The sequence below is a fragment of the Lithobates pipiens genome, unplaced genomic scaffold, assembly GCF_037356315.1.
Source record: "Lithobates pipiens isolate NorthernLeopardFrog02 unplaced genomic scaffold, aLitPip1_a1.2 Scaffold_16, whole genome shotgun sequence".
Classification (NCBI taxonomy): Eukaryota; Metazoa; Chordata; class Amphibia; order Anura; family Ranidae; genus Lithobates; species Lithobates pipiens.
The window spans coordinates 638685547-638704212 of record NW_027507748.1 but is presented as its reverse complement, the minus strand read 5'-3'; the positions used below and the strand labels follow the sequence as shown (position 1 = coordinate 638704212).

Below are 18666 nucleotides of genomic sequence, written 5' to 3'. Positions count from 1 at the left end.
ACAGATGCTTATAACCATTGGAGGGAAAATTATTTATGAAACTAATAATGAAAGCATCAGCTTTGTTTGAGAGAATCTTGTATTTTGCCTGGAGCTGTGTAAAATAGGATTTCTGACTTACTTGTAAAATCCTTTTCTTGGAGTACTATACAGGACACCTCTATGAAAGACAGCTTACTAGAGATGGACGAACTTCCGACGGGACGTTTTGCGAACGCGAACCGCGAACACGGCCAAAAGTTTGGCGGGCCCCATTGACTTCAATGGCAGGCAAACTTTAAAAACTTAGGCCGCGTACACACGCGCGGACTGTTGGCCCAACTTTGTCCGTCCAACAGTTTGAGCGAACAGTCCGCTCAAACTTAGCATGGACGGACATGGCCACACACGACGGATGAACAGTTTGCTGAAACCGTGCGCGATGACGTGAACGGCACGTACGACGGGACGAAAAATACGACGTCCTATACACTGCAATGCAACCTTCCGACGTGGAAATCCTTTCTGAGCATGCGCGAGACTTAGTTGGCCGAACAAGCCTACACACGAGCGAACAGTCCGCTGAAACCTTGTTTCAGCGGACAGTTTTTCGGAATTTCCGTAAGACCTTGTTCGGCCAACTGTCCGCTGAAACTGTCCGCTGAAGCCCCACACACGAGCGGACTGTCCGCCCAAACACTGTTCAGCGGACAAGGTTGGGCGAACAGTCCGCGCGTGTGTACGCGGCCTTACAGGTCATATTTTCAGCCACAAAATACTTACTAGCTGTGCACACATAGTCCCACCACATGGCCACTGACATAACACATTTATGAATTGACTCTAGGATCGACAACTACAAGCATTCTTTTTTTATCTGTGAAATTTTGACAATTCAGGACTCAGGAGCGCATGAAGGCAATGGAGGAAAGGTCAGGGTAGGCTATGAAGAGGGTGCAGGAGATGATCACCAGCACCGTGATATAGAGCACTGACACCAGCACCGTGATAGAGTGCACTGATACCAGCACCATGATACAGAGCACTGACACCAGCACCGCGATAGAGTGCACTGACACCAGCACCGTGATATAGACACCAGCACCGTGATAGAGTGATAGAGTGCACTGACACCAGCGCGTGATAGAGTGCACTGACACCAGCACCTTGATATAGAGCACTGACACCAGAAGCATGATATAGAGCACTGACACCAGCACCGTGATAGAGTGCACTGACACCAGCACCGTGATATAGAGCACTGACACCAGCAGTCAGTCTGCTGAGTGGCGGTTGTTGCTGCCTCCTCTTCCTGATCCAATGCCAAGAGTGGCTGCGCATCGGAAATGTCTTGATATGGATCGGAAAATAATTCCTGTGACTGAAGCGGAAGGTATATGGTGGTGTTGGTGGTAGTGTCTTTGGGGGTGCACATAGCAGAGAGTGAAGAAGAGGGTGCAGATCGAGAGGATGAGGAGGGTGCAGAAGAGTAAGGCTGAGTGAGCCAATCAACCAAGTCTGGTGCGTCCTTTGACGCAATCGCACGTGCCTTCTGCAATTTTCCACTTTGGCTCAAGTCTGTTGCTCCTGCCCTACCCCTACCACCCCTGTGGAAGGGCCTGCCTCTTCCTCTGCCTGTCATTTTATAAATGACCCTGTGACAAAAGTGTCTAGAGAAGTGCAGTATGTATGTGGAAGAAGGTATATAACACCCAGCTTCAATCTGTTGTTTTTGGGGGCCACTGGTCTATCACACCAGTTATAACACTTTTTTTTATTGCGTTTGTCACTCTTTGTAGTATCGCTGCAGAACCACTCAGCAGTCACAATGCTGCACAGTGGAAATGCACTATACTATGCTTTCTATATGTGCAAGTATTTTATACGTGTATTACACACCTATATACTGCACACCAAATAGTACACCTATACCAGTCCTTAAAAGGACCTTTGTGGACCTAGTAGCTAGTGATTTGCAGACTGTCCCTCAGTCACTACACTGATAAAGGACTGCTGCAGAATAGGGCAGTAATCTGCAGCACAGCCCTGTACCAGCACCCTATATATTGTACACCTATACCAGTCCTTACAAGGACCTTTGTAGACCTAGTAGCTAGTGATTTGCAGACTGTTCCTCAGACCCTACACTGATAAAGGACTGCTGCAGAATAGGGCAGTAATCTGAAGCACGGCCCTGCACCAGCACCCTATATATTGTACACCTATACCAGTCCTTACAAGGACCTTTGTGGACCTAGTAGCTAGGGATTTGTAGACTGTACCTCAGTCCCTACACTGATAAAGGACTGCTGCAGAATAGGGCAGCAGTCAGCAGCAGTGCACCACAGCCCTATATATTGTACACCTATACCAGTCCTTAAAAGGACCTTTGTGGACCTAGTAGCTAGTGATTTGCAGACTGTCCCTCAGTCACTACACTGATAAAGGACTGCTGCAGAATAGGGCAGTAATCTGCAGCACAGCCCTGCACCAGCACCCTATATATTGTACACCTATACCAGTCCTTACAACGACCTTTGTGGACATAATAGTAATAGCTAGTGATTAAACTGACTGTCCCTGCTGCACACAGCGTCCTGTCCCTCCCTACACTGACAAAAGACAGGCTGCTGCAATCACCAGCACAGCAGTGCACTTAACCCTATATACTGTACTACACCTATACAAGTCCTTAGAAGGACATTTGAGGACCTAATAGCTAGCGATTTGTGTCACTACAGTCTCTCCCTGCTCCACACAGCAACCTCTCCCTACACTGAAATAAGACAGAATGTAAAATGGCCGCCAGATCAGGTCTATTTATAAGGTAGGGGGAATGTCTAATTGTCCATGTGCTGAAATGTCTCAATTGGCTGTCCTGTACCCCATGATGGATGTGTCATCATGGGTCAAAGTTCTTTCATACTGTAAACACATATGTCCACCGGACGAACATCGGCAATAGTCCGCCGATCGGGCGAATTGCGAACGCGCAAAATTTGCCATGAACCGACCACCGGGCGAACAGTTCGGCCATCCCTACAGCTTACATAGATTCACAACTCACTTTGCGGATAGAGTTGATCCCTTGCTTTTAGCCAGTGAGTCAAAAAGGCTTGTGTGTATAAGACCAGGAATAAATGTCTGTCAGTTCCTCCACAAATCTTCCTTCAGCTCTATGGTAAATACACAGCTTTGCCACATAAACTGAATCTCAAAACAGTTGTTCTCCACATAACCAAGGCCCCTTTCACACTGTCAAACCGTTCAGGTCCGCCTGTCAGTTTTGACGGCGGACCTGAACAGGCGCTCCATGCTAGTCTATGAAGCATCGGATGTCAGCGGTGACATGTCTGCTGACATCTGGCCTGGTTCGATCTACCAAAAGCAGATGGATGGCCCTACGTTCGGATCTGTCGCTGGCGGATCGGAACGGGTGAGATCTGATGAAAACGGACATGCTGTCTGTTTTCATCCGATCTCTCCATAGAAACCAGCAGCGCTCGACAAGCCCCTCCCCACTCAGTGAGCAGAGAGGGACCTGTCATCTGCCGGCTCAGCGGAGATCAACTGCGAGATCTCCCGCTGAGCTGGCAGACAGAGGCGGACTCCATGGAAGCGGATCCGCCTCGTGAGAAGGAAGCTTATACAAAGTAAAGGAGCCCCACATGAAAGTATGTTTATTAAAAAAACAAAGGACAGGTACTGCACTTACATTAAAAGAAACTGTCACCGGCCTGTAATAAACTCACCGCACACTTCCTGTTCCAGGATGTGACACCTGGAAGTACAGCTCTGATAAAACCGGTTCCACAGAGTAACCAGAGCATCCACCACGAAGGCCCAAGGTTTCCTGGATCCACCAACAAACCTCTCTAGTTTGTTGTAGAATTTGGACCTCAGAAGTTCCATGTCCCCACACCTGTGGCAAAGAGCTTGAAACATATAAGGGTAGAGAGACCATTCCCTGGGATACAGATGCTGACATCTGCCTTTGAGCAGCCTAACATCTGGTGCCTCCTTTGTATCTTATGTAGGCCACTCACCTGGCATAGCCTGACTTGATTCTGGACAGGTGACCTGACAGCTAAAAAGTCCAGCGTTGGAGGGTGTCATGGTCGTTCCGGTAATCCAGTGGTACATGGGAGGCCTGCCCGCAGAATTCCTATGTTAAGAACTAACCGGTATCCTAGGGCGCACGCGGGTGCACGAGGACACGAACGATCGCACGCGGGTGCACAATGTTACGAACGGGCGCACGCGGGTGCGCGAGGTCGCAGATGCGCCGTATGCCCGTTTTTGGCGCCCAGAAGGCTACTTAAGGGAACCTGTTACTGTGCCTCCCTGCTGTCCAGTCTACAGCGTGTCTGGTGTTCCTGCTATCTGTTTAATCTTGATCCCTGTTTACCCGGCCTGTTCCTGACGACATCTGTTTGCTGCCAGCCTCCGACCCTCGGCCTGTCTGACTACGCTTTTGCCTCTTCCTTGGAACTGTTTGCTGCCCGCCTGTTACCGACCCGGCTTGTACCTTTGACTACCCCTGGCAATCCGCTGTTCCTGCTTGACTGCTGTGTTCCTTCTTCTACCTACTGCTCCAGCCTGCCTACTGAGTGTACCGGCCTCCGGCTTTTTCTGCGCTTTAGGACACCTCCTCTCTGCCAGCTGCTCCAGTGTCCCTGCCAAGTTCCTGTGCATCACCTGCTGCCTGCTGACCCTGCGCTTCTGCGTTACTTACACTTCTCCAGAGGTCTGGACCAGTCCTACACCTGCTTGGCACTTGTGCCCTCTGAACTTTAGAGTGCCTGTCCCCACTTTCAGGGGTTCTCGAGCCAGAGGCTTACAAGAGGCCGCTTCCTGCATTCTGGGCTCCCACACCAGGTACGTGACAGTACTGGAAAGCCATGTCCGAGCCCACGCAGGGAGCCTCCCCTATGGACGAGCTCTGCCGCCATCTAGCTGGACTTACTCAGGCGGTGAAGAGTCTGCAGGAAGGCTATGGCTGACTGGAGGAACGTGTCCAAGCCCTATCTGCATCTACGCCGGCTGTTTCCGGGACTTCTGCTTCACCTTCGGTGGTGATGTTGCCGCCTGAACTCAGGGTTCCTACACCTGAAAGATTCTCTAGCAACCGGGTTAAATTCAGGGCTTTCTGCAACTCCTGTGAACTTTTCTTTGCCTTGCAACCAAGGACCTTTTCTCTTGAGGCTACCAGAGTGGGGTTTGTCATCTCTCTGCTGGCAGATGAACCCCTGGCCTGGGCCCATTGTCTCCTGGAATGGAAAGATCCATCACTGGATACCTTGAATACTTTCTTACAGGCTATGTCGCGGTTGTACGAGGACCCACAGCTAACCGCCACCGCAGAGACAGCTTAGCACACGCTGCAACAAGGCTGAATTCAGACGCTGGAGTTCCGACACAGACTGGAATAATGCTGCCTTACGGTACCAGTTCCGTATGGGTCTTTCAGAGCCTTTGAAAGATGAACTGGCCCGAGTGGGCACCCCTGAGATTCTGGAAGCCCTCATAGACCTGTCCATTCAGATGGACAGGCGCCTAAGGGAGCGTCTATCACAGTTTCCTGAATGTTTTTAGTAAGAAGGGTGCAGAAACCCTACCTCCACATAGGCCGTACGACTGTCCGATAGAACTGCTTCCCGAAGCAGAGATTCCTTTTGGAAGAATTTTTCCACTATCAGAAACAGAATTAGGGACCCTGAGGTCTTACCTGGATGACAACCTGGAGAAGGGGTTCATCCGACCTTCCACCTCTCCGGCGGGTGCAGGAATCTTCTTCGTTGAGAAGAAAGACCACTCCCTACGTCCTTGTGTTGATTATCGGGCACTTAATAAGGTCATCATCAAGAACCGATATCCTTTGCCTTTAGTGCCCGAATTGTTTCAAAGACTGGGATCAGCTGTAGTATTTTCCAAGTTGGATCTCCAGGGTGCCTACAATCTCGTTCGCATTTGGAGGGGAGATGAGTGGAAGACCGCCTTCCGTACACGTTTCGGGCACTTTGAATATTTGGTTATGCCTTTTGGTCTGTGCAACTCCCCTGCCACGCTCCAACACTTTGTGAATTACATTTTCAGAGACTACCTTGATCTATTTGTAATTATCTATTTGGATGATATTCTGATCTTTTCCTCCTCCCTAGCTGAACATCGGGAACACGTTAGAAATGTTTTATCGCGACTCCGACTTCACGGTCTATACGCCAAGCCAGAAAAGTGTGTCTTCGAGCAACGAAGTGTCCAGTTCCTTGGTCTGATCATCTCAGTGGAAGGCATTAAGATAGACCCCCAGAAGGTTTCTGCCATCCGGGACTGGCCCGCTCCTACTGACAGGAAGGGGATCCAACGGTTTGTGGGCTTTAGGACACCTCCTCTCTGCCAGCTGCTCCAGTGTCCCTGCCAAGTTCCTGCCAGCCTCCGACCCTCGGCCTGTCTGACTACGCTTTTGCCTCTTCCTTGGAACTGTTTGCTGCCTGCCTGTTACCGACCCGGCTTGTACCTTTGACTACCCCTGGCAATCCGCGGTTCCTGCTTGACTGCTGTGTTCCTTCTGCTACCTACTGCTCCAGCCTGCCTACTGAGTGTTCCGGCCTCCAGCTTCTTCTGCTCTTCAGGACACCTCCTCTCTGCCAGCTGCTCCAGTGTCCCTGCCAAGTTCCCGTGCATCACCTGCTGCCTGCTGACCCTGCGCTTCTGCGTTACTTACGCTTCTCCAGAGGTCCGGACCAGTCCTACACCTGCTTGGCTCTTGTGCCCTCTGAACTCTAGAGTCCCTGTCCCCACTTTCAGGGGTTCCCGAGCCAGAGGCTTACGAGAGGCCGCTCCCTGCATTCTGGGCTCCCACATCAGGTACGTGACAGAGGGACAAATGAATTGCCGTAGTTCAAAGACGTTGATGGGATGTCAAACTTCCTCCAACAACCAAGTTCCCTGTACTGAAGGGGCATCCAGGACTGCATCTCAGATTAACAGGCTGCCATCTGCTATGAATACCACCCACATTTTTGAAGTAAAATGCTTTCCCAACTCCAACACTGGATTGGAAATAAACCAAGCCAGGGAAATGCAGGTCTTGCTGGTCAGACACATGGGGCAGTCCAGAGACTGAGTCTGTTTGTCCCATACAGTCAGAATGTTGAGTTGTAACAATCTGGAGTGAAACTAGGCATATGGGACCATCTCAAAAGGAGGCAACCATCACATCTAGAACTGGAGGGTATGAGCACAAGGCCAAAGGAACAGACGTTTGTTTGGCCTTTTTGTTCCAAGGTATCAGGATCCTGGACAAGGCTGTGTCCAATATAAGATTCAGATGCTCCAAGTGAGGAATCAGTTCCAACAATAACTTCTGGAAATTGAGGATCCTGGTCCTTTAACAAAGTACATACCCTGAATTTGAAGCAGGGTATGGTCCAGGTCAAACACCTTGTTAAGTACTGTGGATGGGCCAAAGGGAGGGGCAACAAAGTGGAAGTGATGCCTGACTACTGTAAACAGCAGATATTATTGATGAGGTGGGAAAATAGGGATGTACAGTATAGATAAACATCCCTGATGTTCACAGAGACCAGTTGATCCCCTTGGAAAAAAGGAAGGATTGACTAACCTGGCAGATTCATGCAAAACTACTGGACTATTAGAAACAGGTTGAGGTACTTGAGATCCAGAATGGATTTATTGCCATCTGGCTTGGGAACAATGAACATCTTGGACTAAAACTCTTGAAATTACTCCCCATCCAGAAAGAGGGCAATTACCCTCTGTGCAGAAAGCTGTTAAATAGCAGCAGATAGATCTGCCTGACTTTGCAGACAGGATGGCAAATTGAAGAGCATGAAGCAGGAAGAAGTGTTTGAAACTTCAATTTGTAGCCCCTGTATACAACTCTGGACCCGAGCACTTGAGATTTCCTGAGACCAGATGGCTAAAAAGGCCAGCAGGTATTCCCCCACTTAGTGGAAAACCCACTCATTATGAAAGTGGCTTGCTCCCAAACTTGTTAGGTTTGGAGCTCCACAGCCTCCAACAGATGTGTGCCCCAGGTTTTTGTTTGGAGCCCAAGGCCTGAGGTGGGCAAAAGAAACTATTGATAGACACTGGAGCTGGTCTACTTGCAGAAGCATGAGCCTTCCTTTTATAGGGGAGGACAGTACTCTTACCCCCAGTGATTTTCTTGATGTACTTGTCTAAGGAGGAAACAAAGGCATTTCCTTTCAAAGGGCATCCGCTCAAGGAATTACTTACATGGATGTTCCACTAAACAACATTTTAACTAGAGGATTCTGTACATGTGAACGATAAGGATGCTCATGTCCACCAAGCTGTCTTCGCAGTAAGCTCACAGGCAAATATTCTAAGTGGTGGTGGACTTGTTAACATGATTATCCTCATCCAGGTAGGGGGCACAGCACACCTCTTGTGCTGTGATTAGTCACAGCACAAGCCAATCAGCGAGTGCCGACGAATGGATGGCCACAGGCACCCACTGATTGGTGAAGAAGACAGGACTGAGCTCTATGTAAAGAATACAGAGCTCTGTCCTGTCAGCAGGGATGTGCTGGTTTTTGTTTCTCTGCAAAGCAGGGAATATTACTTAGTGAAAGCACCTCACAGTACACGCAAACACTGGTACAGGCACACATTTAACCCTTTAATCGTTATAGATGTTTAACCCCTTCCCAGCCAGTGTCAGTGTATATTTTTAGCACTGATCACTGAATTAGTGTCACTGGTTCCCAAAAATTGTCAGTGTCAGATTGGGCGCCGCAATATCGCAGTCCAGATATAAGCCGTTGATCTCTGCCATTACTAGCATAAAATAAATTATAAAAGTTCCAGTATATATATATATATATATATATACACCATAGTTTGTAGACGCTATAACTTTTGTGCAAACCAATCGTTATACGCTTACTTGGTTTTTTTTTTACCCAAAATATGTAGCAGAATACATATTGGCATAAATTTATGAAGAAACATTATATTATTATTTTTTTCGACATTGTTGGTCTTTTTTTGTTTATAGTGCAAAGAATAAAAAACTCAGTGGTGATCAAATACCACCAAAAGAAAGCTCTATTTGTGGAAAAAAAAATTATATAAATTTAATTTATGTACAGTGTTGCATGACCACGCAATTGTAAGTTAAAGTAATTCATTGCCGTATAGCAAAAAATGGCCTGGTCATGAAGGGAGGTAAAGTGGATAATCAAACACTTTGCTATTTGCATTTTTTTAAGTTTACAAATGAAAGAGAATATTTTTTTTTTTTTTTTTTTCCCTTTTTGTTGTCAATTCTTTTTTTTTTTTTTCTGCAACTCGGCTTGCTACTCATGCACAGTGCAGTTTACTGAGGAGTATCTCCATCATGCCTGCATCATGTGTAAAGTCAGCAGATTCTACAGCTCCACCTGCTGGCTGTTGTTGATATTAAACATTACTGTTATTATTAATATTATTATTATACAAGATTTATATAGCGCCAACAGTTTGCGCAGAATTTTAAAATATAAAGGGGGACAGTACAATTACAAAACAGTTCAATACAGAAAGAATTGGAGGGCGTGGCTTGTGGAGTTTACAATCTAATGATTTATATGTATTTGGCTAAAAAGAAAATATTAAAAAAATGTTTTTATTATTTTTTGACATATGAAAAGAAAATCACAAATCTTACCGTTCACGAGCAGGTGATGGCAACGTTTCCTGTAACTGTAAGAATATAATGGTAATGTATATTTCTGAATGCTACTAAGGCTGTTTCATTTTTTTTCCTGTTGAATAGCATGCTGATTGACAACAGGGTGTGTATAATGCAGAGCACTGCACCCTTAGGTGCCAGTTTTTTTTCCATTTTCTAGCGGAGACCTGCTCAGATATGCCACACACTGAGACACTTTAAAATAAAATTTTTGATGAAAAGGGCTACAACTATTTTGCTATAGTATTATATTAATTTGTACAATTAAGCGGTCCACAACCCAGTACTGCTTTTTTCCCAACCTTTATATTTTCTTACATTTTAAATATGCATTTTATATGTTTAAAATCCTTAAAAAAAATCTATAAAACTATATGGAATTCTAACTGGATTCTCTTCTGGGTTTGTTTTATATACAAAAAGTACAGATCTATTTTACATGACAAAGCCTAACCTCATAGTAATAGAACACCCATACAGTGTTCATTCATTCTTGCTGCATGTGAGTGGGCAAGCCACTCAAGCACAGTAATATCTCTTGTGTTTTCTATTTGAGAAATAGGACCACTATACACTTCTGTACTTGTTAGCCTCTGGCCCAATACATTGGTCAGGCTGTTCTCACGAGTGACTTGGCTTCTATTGGAAAGGTCATAAGGAGACAATGGGTGGAATCATAATAAAAAAACAAGTCTCTGTGGTGAACTTTATATTGTATCGCCACATTTTTTTTTGGAGTTTAGATACACCATAGTGTTCCAAGGAAAATCTGACTTTTGTCCAAATCAAGCTATTTCTGGACATTATCTGTCTACCACTTACCACAACACTTACCAGACAGCTAGCAAAAAATAGTCTTTTTATATACAGCTTACCTGTAAAATCCTTTTCTTGATCATACATCACGGGACACAGGAGCTTCATTACATAGTGGGTTATATAGGCACCTCTGGTGATTGGACACTGGTTAACCCCAATTAAGGAGAATTCCTCCCCTATATAACCCCTCCCATGTGGGAGGTACCTCAGTTTTGTAGCAAAGCAATAAGAAACCATGTAAAACCCAAGAAGGGCGGGAGCCCTGTGTCCCATGATGTACTCTCAAGAAAAGGATTTTACAGGTAAGCTGTATATAAAAATCCTATTTTCTTGATCATACATCACGGGACACAGGAGCTTCATTACATAGTGGGATGTCCCAAAGCAATGCTCAGATTGAGGGGAGGGAGACACAGATCATAATTATAGACCGCCAGGGACCGAGGACCTAAACTGCAGCCTGCAGTACACATATGGGAGGGGTTATATAGGGGAGGAATTCTCCTTAATTGGGGTTAACCAGTGTCCAATCACCAGAGGTGCCTATATAACCCACTATGTAGGGGGAGATACCCACAGGGGAGATACTTACCAAACAGAGAGGCAACACTGGGGTAGAAAAAACAGAAATGCAGCAGTCATGAAAATCAGCTGAGCACAAAAAACAGGCAAAAAAGGCATCTGCGTTAAAAAAGGCATCTTCCCCTTTTAAAATTGGAGCCGGGGTCATGTCCCGCCCGCATATGCTCAGTAGTGCCATGCGGCCGCCGGCGCCATCTTGGAAAAGGGAAAAGACATAGATAGACATACACAGGCTGCCCAAAGTGCATAGTGAGCATGTGCAAAGCGGCAGAGTGACCAGGAAGAGTGGCGATGTTTCTGTGGGACTACAGAGCTAAGGAAAAGGAAGTAAAATATGGCAGAAAGGCAACACTGGGGTAAAGGCACCAGACAACCTAAGGTGACAAGAGATACTGAAGGCAGAGAGTATGCTGTCAGGTTGCAGACAGAGTGACACCAGGGAGAAAGAGGAAACCGGAGACCATCGCAGGTACTAAGCCTGTTTAAGGCTCAAAGACCAATCTTTTTATTATATGCCTTCAGCCTGTTTAAGGCTTACTTTCAACGGCTATAGAGGCAATGCTCTGTTTGCAGAGAAAAAGTATTCATACCCCTGAGATCACCAGAGTGGGGTTCCTTCCATTTATCTTCCTTTAGAGGCTGTACCGGTAAGGACTTCCACCCAGGAGAGGCTAGAACCTGGCTGGGGCGAAGCGGTAAGAGGGTGACGATCTGTGCGGTCCCAACAGGTGAGGAAAAATAAGAGAATACCGGGGCGGGGGGCGTATCTTCATCTTATAGCTATGTGGTCCTATCAGGTTGTGGGGGCGGAGTCACAACCCAGAGTGTATGCTCAGAGTGTATGCTGCCATGATGCGACAGGAAAAACTGATTTATGTGCAGCTTTGCATGACCACGCAATTGTAAGTTAAAGTAATGAATTGCCCTATAGCAGTGGTAATCAACCCTGTCCTCAGGGCCCACTAACAGGCCAGGTTTTATGTATTACCTTGGGGAGATGCAGACTAGAATACTGCAATCACTGAGCAGCAAATGATATCACCTGTGATGTGTTTCAGTTATCTTGCAAACCTGGCCTGTTAGTGGGCCCTGGGGAGAGGCTGGATGACCACTGCTCTATAGCAAAAAATTGCCTGGTCATGAAAGGGGGGGGGGGGGGTACAGTACCTGACCTCGAGAATGTGTTTCCAGTGCGATCCCATCGGCAACAGGTTACTGTGCATCTCGTGCTGGCTGCAATAGGAAAATGTCACATTTTCCTATTGCAGTGAGCGTGAGAAAGAAGTGACAGTGTCGCCTCTCTAATAATAAAACCGGCATGGGTTCCCCTCTAGGGGCATACCAGGCCCTTATGTTTGGTATGGATTTTAAAGGGAACCCCCTATGCCGAAAAAACAGCGTTGGGGTCCCCCCAAAATCCATATCAGACGCTTATTCGAGCACGCAGCCGGCCGCTCAGGAAAGGGGGTGGGATGAGCGAGCACCCACTTCTCCTCCTGAACCGTACCAGGCTGCATGCCCTCAAGATGGGGGGTGGATGCTTTGGGGAAGGGGGGGCACCCTGTGACCCCTCCACCCCAAAGCACCTTGTCCCCATGTTGATGAGGACAAGGGCCTCTTCCCGACAACCCTGGCCGTTGGTTGTTGGGGTCTGCGGCCATGGGGGCTTATCGGAATCCGAGAGCCCCCTTTATTACCACCCTATGTGAATATGGGGTACATTGTACCCCTACCTATTCACCTGGGGAAAAAAGTGTCAATAAAAAAATACACTAGGTTTTCAAAGTAATTTATTAGACAGCTCCGGGGGTCTTCTTCCGACTTTGCGGGTCTCTTCCAACGCCTTCGCGCTCTCCGGCCTCTTCTCCCATTTTCTGGTTCTTGCCCCGCTCTCTGGTTCTTCTGCCGGGCACCTCCGCTATCTTCTTCCAGCTCTTTTGCTATCGGTGGCCCGGGCTTCTCTGTCCTTCTTCCCTCTTCTCTTCTTCCAATTTTGACACAACACTCTCTCCCGCTGTAATGCTCTGTGTGAGGTCCACAATGACTTATCTAGGCATTGAGGAGTGGTCACCGGGTGATGTCATGCGGTGACCCCACCCCTTATGATGTCACAGCCCAGCATGCCCCGGAGATTAACATCATAAGGGGCGGGGTCACTGTATGACATCACCCGGTGACCACGCCCCATGCCTATATAAGTGGTTGCGGCCCCTGCACACAGCATTACAGCAGAAGAGAGCATCGTGTCACCATCGGAAGAAGAGAAGAGGGAAGAAGGACAGAGAAGACGAGGCCACTGCTAGCAAAAGAGCTGGAAAAAGATAACGGAGGAGCCCGGCAGAAGAACTGGCGAGTGGGACAAGAACCAGAGACAGAGAGAAGGGGCCGGAGCGTGGGAGATGAGGCCGGAAAGCGGGACATGAGGCCAGAGAATGCGAAGGAGTCGGAAGAGACCCCCGTAATGGGAAGAAGACCCCCGGAGCTGCCTAATAAATTACTTTGAAAACCTGTCTAGTGTGTTCTTTATTGACACTTTTTCCCCAGGTGAATGGGTAGGGGTACGATGTACCCCATACTCATTCACATAGGGTGGAGGGGCCAGGTTCTGGGGGCCCCCTTATTAAAGAGGGGTCCTGGTTACTGATAAGCCCCCCCCGCCTGCAGCCCCCGACAACCAATGGCCAGGGTTGTCGGGAAGAGGACAAGGTGCTTTGGGGTGGGGGGGCCGCAGGGCGCCCTCCTTTCCCAAAGCATCCACCACCATGTTGAGGGAATGTGGCCTGGTACGGTTCAGGAGGGGGGAGCTCGCTCATCCCCACCCCCTTTCCTGACCAGCCAGGCTGCGTGCTCGGATAGGGGTCTGGTATGGATTTTGGGGGGACCCCCACGTAGTTTTTTTCGGCATAGGGGATTCCCCTTAAAATCCGTACCATGGGGAGATTATGGAGGCAGAGAGTTGGCTAGCCATCTGTAGAAATAACCGGGGAAAATTCGAGCACACATGGGCAGCTTGGAAAACCTAAGTACAGGTCACGACAATGGCATCGTCCAGTCTAGACATTGCACTTCTTGCTAGCGGATCCATTATTTGGGAGACTTGTCCAGGCGAACCTTCCGTCAAAAACGACAGGCTCTACTCGAAAGTATACATCAGTAAATCCAGTAAGACACGATACATATGCTTCCTCCTCCCTTCCCAACTTTTTCCTCCTATTGTTCCCCCTTTGCTACTCCCTCTATCCTCTATCCTACTGGTCTATCCTACTGGTTAAATGTTTTGTTTTGTTTTTGTTCTTTTTCTCCCTCCTATCTGCTTTTTGTACCACCCGGCTGGTCATTGGATTTTAGACCACCCCGGGTACTCCGAGTTCACCTTTGCTATATATAAGAAGGGAGTCACTTGTAAAAGATCTCTTAAACTATGACTGAAGAACACTCCTCCCTCCTCCAATATGGAGGAAGGGCCTGTCCATGTGGACCGAATGTCTGGGATTGGAGGGGTGTTAGTCTGGACAATATTTATAGAAGTGCCTCCCTGTTGACATGGTCGTCCGCCTGCACTTGGACCACGTTGAATGTATATCTCTCTCCTTCCCCCTCTCCCCCACTACCTACCCCCCCCCCCCCCCCCATATCCCTCATTTAAGTTGATTTTCTGTGTTTTTTTTTGTTCAAAACTTGAAAATGAAAATAAAAATTAAACGTACCAGACCTAAGGGCCTGGTGTGCTCTTGAGGGGAACCCATGCCGGTTTTTTATTTAACATTTGGCGTGGAGTTCCCCCTCATGATTCATACCAAACACAGTGCCTGGTATTGGCAGGGATCCAAGCCAGATTCCCGCACCAGTGTGAACCCGGCCTCAATGTCAGCAATGCTTGTCGCTCACTGGGAAAGGAAAAAACAATTTTTTCTTTCCCGATGAGCGAGCCAGCTTGGCGCTGGCTCCCGCAACGGGGCTCGCTAAGTGTCAATCTTTCCAATAAAAGCGGCGAGATTGACAAAATATCGCAGTCACCTACTGTAAATCTTCTAGAGGTAATGTGGATAATCAAACACTTTTCTATTTGCATTTTTTTTAATGTTTAGAAATGAGTTTATTTTTTTCCCTTTTTGCTGTTAATTCTTTTTTTTTTTCCTGCAACACTGCTTGCTACTCATGCACAGTGCATGGAGGGTGGTAAATCTGTCTAACAATTTGCATTAAAAAAACAGAGGTGTAAACTGGTCCTATAGGTTTCATGAAAGCTCACTATAAAACGTACATCAGTATCAGTGATTTACTTACTTGCAATTCTGTAGTTGGCGTACCAGTAACAGACGTATCATCTTTGGTTGAAGTTCCTTCTCCTTCTATATTGAAATTAAGACATTTAATGCATCTTGTGAAAGAAGGAGATAATGGTAAAAGACAACAGCCATGAAAGGTGCAGTAACGGCTCATGCAGTCCAGAGAGAGAGAAAGCGATCAATTTCTTATGGCCCATCCATTGTTGATGATCTGTCCTCTCCCCTGCAGCGGCCTTTTGCACATACAGATCCAACTACTTTTAGCTGATTTAGCACCATTGTTATGGCAACGGTTGAAGCCGGACATAGCGGGGCATGGCTAGGACGTCACACGTCATAAATTCAGCCTCACTGTGCCCATAATCTCAGCCTTACCGTGCCCATAATCGCAGCCTCACCGTGCCCATAATCGCAGCCTTACTGTGCCCATAATGCAGTCTCACCATGCCCATAATGCAGCCTCACAGTGCCCATAATGTTGTCTCACCATGCCCATAATGCTTTCTCACCATGGCCATAATACTGTCTCACCGTGCCCATAATCACAGCCCCATCATGCCTATAATGGCAGCCTCACCGTGCCCATAATTCAGTCTCACCATGCCCATAATGAAGTCTCACCGTGCCCATAATCACAGCCTCACTGTAGTCAGTTCCTGTGCCTGGATTACACAGTCTGCAGACATCACGCGCTGTGTGTCTCCGAGCTGCGTATAAAAACTTTGGCCTCACTGTGAGAAAAGTCCCGCCGCCTCCTAGATCAGCTTGTGTGATAGACAGAACACTGCGTCTATCACACAAGCTGATCTAGGAGGATGGTAGGACTTTTCTCACAGCGCGGCCAAAGTTTTCACATTCAGCTCAGAGACACACAGCGGGAGATGCCCGCAGACTGTGCATGACGTATAGTGGAGGAGGAGGAGGGAGCGCTGCGCTGCAGCCACAGCTTGACCCAAAGCGGCCCCAGGACAGGCAGCCTACCGATCAAAAGAATTTTGATCGATCAAAAAAATTAACAATTAATCAAGGAATTAATCGTTAATTTCTGCAGCCCTAATAAAAAGGGTTTATCTACCAGTGGGGGACACCGGCAGCAATAAAAAGTTCAATGGGGATCTAATCCTTTCTTACTATAAACAATTTAGTAGAGGGAGGTATGGACCATTGGTTTTATGCTGCTATTTTCAGGTGATTGGTCAATGGCCACCACAGCGCTCTCATATAACCCCGCCTACTCAGTGGGACTCCAGTTTTTTCCTAATGTCCTTCTTATTGTAAAAACATTTTCCTGCATTTTGCCAATCTAACTGTTCATGACACATGGTTAAAAATGTAGAAATGCACAATATACAAACACTGCAACAATAATGACATATTATCAATCCACAATGGCCTAACAGTAAATACTTACTTATTTTCACAAGCTGACAGCCATTAAACACCGGTAATTCATTGTTATTTTCAGTATCATCAAGAACAATTGTACTGCAAAAAAAATGAAAAGATTCTAGAGACCGGCTGATCCAATTTAAAATATTGCATACATTTTACTATACTCCATATAGGCTTCGTAAAATATACCCTGACTCCACGCCACAGAGCTGGCGTTGTTGGGCGGACTCGGCGGGGTACATCCACATGATCTGGTTCTGCCCCGAGGTGCAACACTACTGGTCACTAGTCGTCTCCTTTATTACTAAACTAACCATGATTCCTATACCTCAGACGATTGAGATCTGCCTGCTTGGTTTGGTAGATGAGGTGGTCCCCTCGAGGGCAGTTCGCACATTACTGAGTTTGTTACTTTTTTATGCCAGGAAACTGATTGTGCTCCGGTGGAGGGCCCCCTCGGCGGCCCTCACCCTGAGTGCATGGAAGTCATTAGTTAACCTTGCAATACCCTTGTATAGGGAAGTATATTCTAACCGGGGATGCCCTCAAAAGTTTCAAAGGGTTTGGAATGTCTGGTTGGAGTCTGAGACAATAACTGCGGAACAGGAGAACCCTGTGGGATTGTCAGCCCAATCTAGCTCATAGACGACTCCCTTAATGGTTCCATCTGGGATGGCACCTGAGCCACCCGACTGCCAGTAGACACCCGCTGATGGACTTTTGTTTTGGTACACTGCCTACAGTGAATTAATAAACTTATGTCGAACACTGTAAAAGATATTTCTCCTGTCAACTTTAACAGCAAGCTACGGGGTTTGTTTGTCCCTCTGTTCTTAGGGTTAGGCTGATAGCGTTAGGTTGTTATGCCTTACCTACTGTTTTACTGTTTTATGTTAAGCGAGTCAGGGAATGCCCATAGTTCTCTGTTTTGTAAACTTTTATTTTGAAAATAATAAAAAAAAATTTATAAAAAAAATAAAAATGAAAAGATTGTGTAATCTGCCTTGAATATTATCATTCTTCATATCCAACTTGTTCTATGAACTGTCATCAAGAAAGAAATTTGTTTGAATATTTCAGGCAATGTGCTCCTCTGCTCTCTCCCTGTGCAGGGTGACTTCTTGTGTATCCGCTTCCTGTACTTCATGTAGCTTCCTGCAGGCGACCTGTAGTGGGTGGAGCCTGCTGGACCCCTCCCACAGCTCTGCTCTCTGTACAGCACAGTGATGATGTCGTTGCTACTTTCACAAGATAATAACTCGGGTTTCAAAGACATAATTATATCCTTTGAAAGTTTTTTGTGCCCACAGTTCCGTTTTAGGGGGCATTTGCCTTTGTGCCATTAAAGCCTAGTTCTTCTTATCTTTCAAGGGATCAATATTGTGTTGCCACGCCAGAGTTTTAACCTCCCTGGCGGTATGATTCTGTAAGAAAAAAAAATGGTACAATTCTTTTGCATGGAAATTTGGTGTTATGTATTATAGGCCTGCAATTCTTAGTAATTACTTACTAAAACCTGACCAAACAAGACTCTAGTAGACATCCCAGATGTGATAAAGTTTGAAACACAAAATCATGAATTATAATCTAATAAATAATATAATTTTATTCAATAATGTAATGCGAAATAAAGAAAATTGGCAAAATTCAATAAACATCCTGAGTGTGATAAATTTTGAAGCAAGGTACAGCACACAGTCCAACATCACAATCCGGACAATAGAACCGGCTTTCTTTTCAGACTTTTTTTCCACTGCTATCTCTCTTTGAACAGCAATCCACACACATCCTGGTAGGTGCTGCCTTTTTTGCGGTTGGTGGTATGTAGTCCACAAAGTGACGACCTGTTAGGCGTTCTGGGTTAACAACGTCAACAGCATGTCG

The 18666-nt window shown here is 46.6% G+C and overlaps 1 protein-coding gene across 1 annotated transcript in view; it reads right to left on the bottom strand.

The window, feature by feature from the left end:
- Window positions 1-18666, bottom strand: part of LOC143984008 (uncharacterized) — a 72498-nt gene that overhangs the window by 7723 nt on the left and 46109 nt on the right. The window contains exons 4-5 of the mRNA XM_077484254.1: window positions 16802-16875; window positions 15389-15453 (exon numbers count right to left, since the gene is read on the bottom strand). Of these exons, the coding sequence (XP_077340380.1) occupies window positions 15389-15453; window positions 16802-16875 (139 nt within the window). The remainder of the gene's footprint in view (window positions 1-15388; window positions 15454-16801; window positions 16876-18666) is intronic.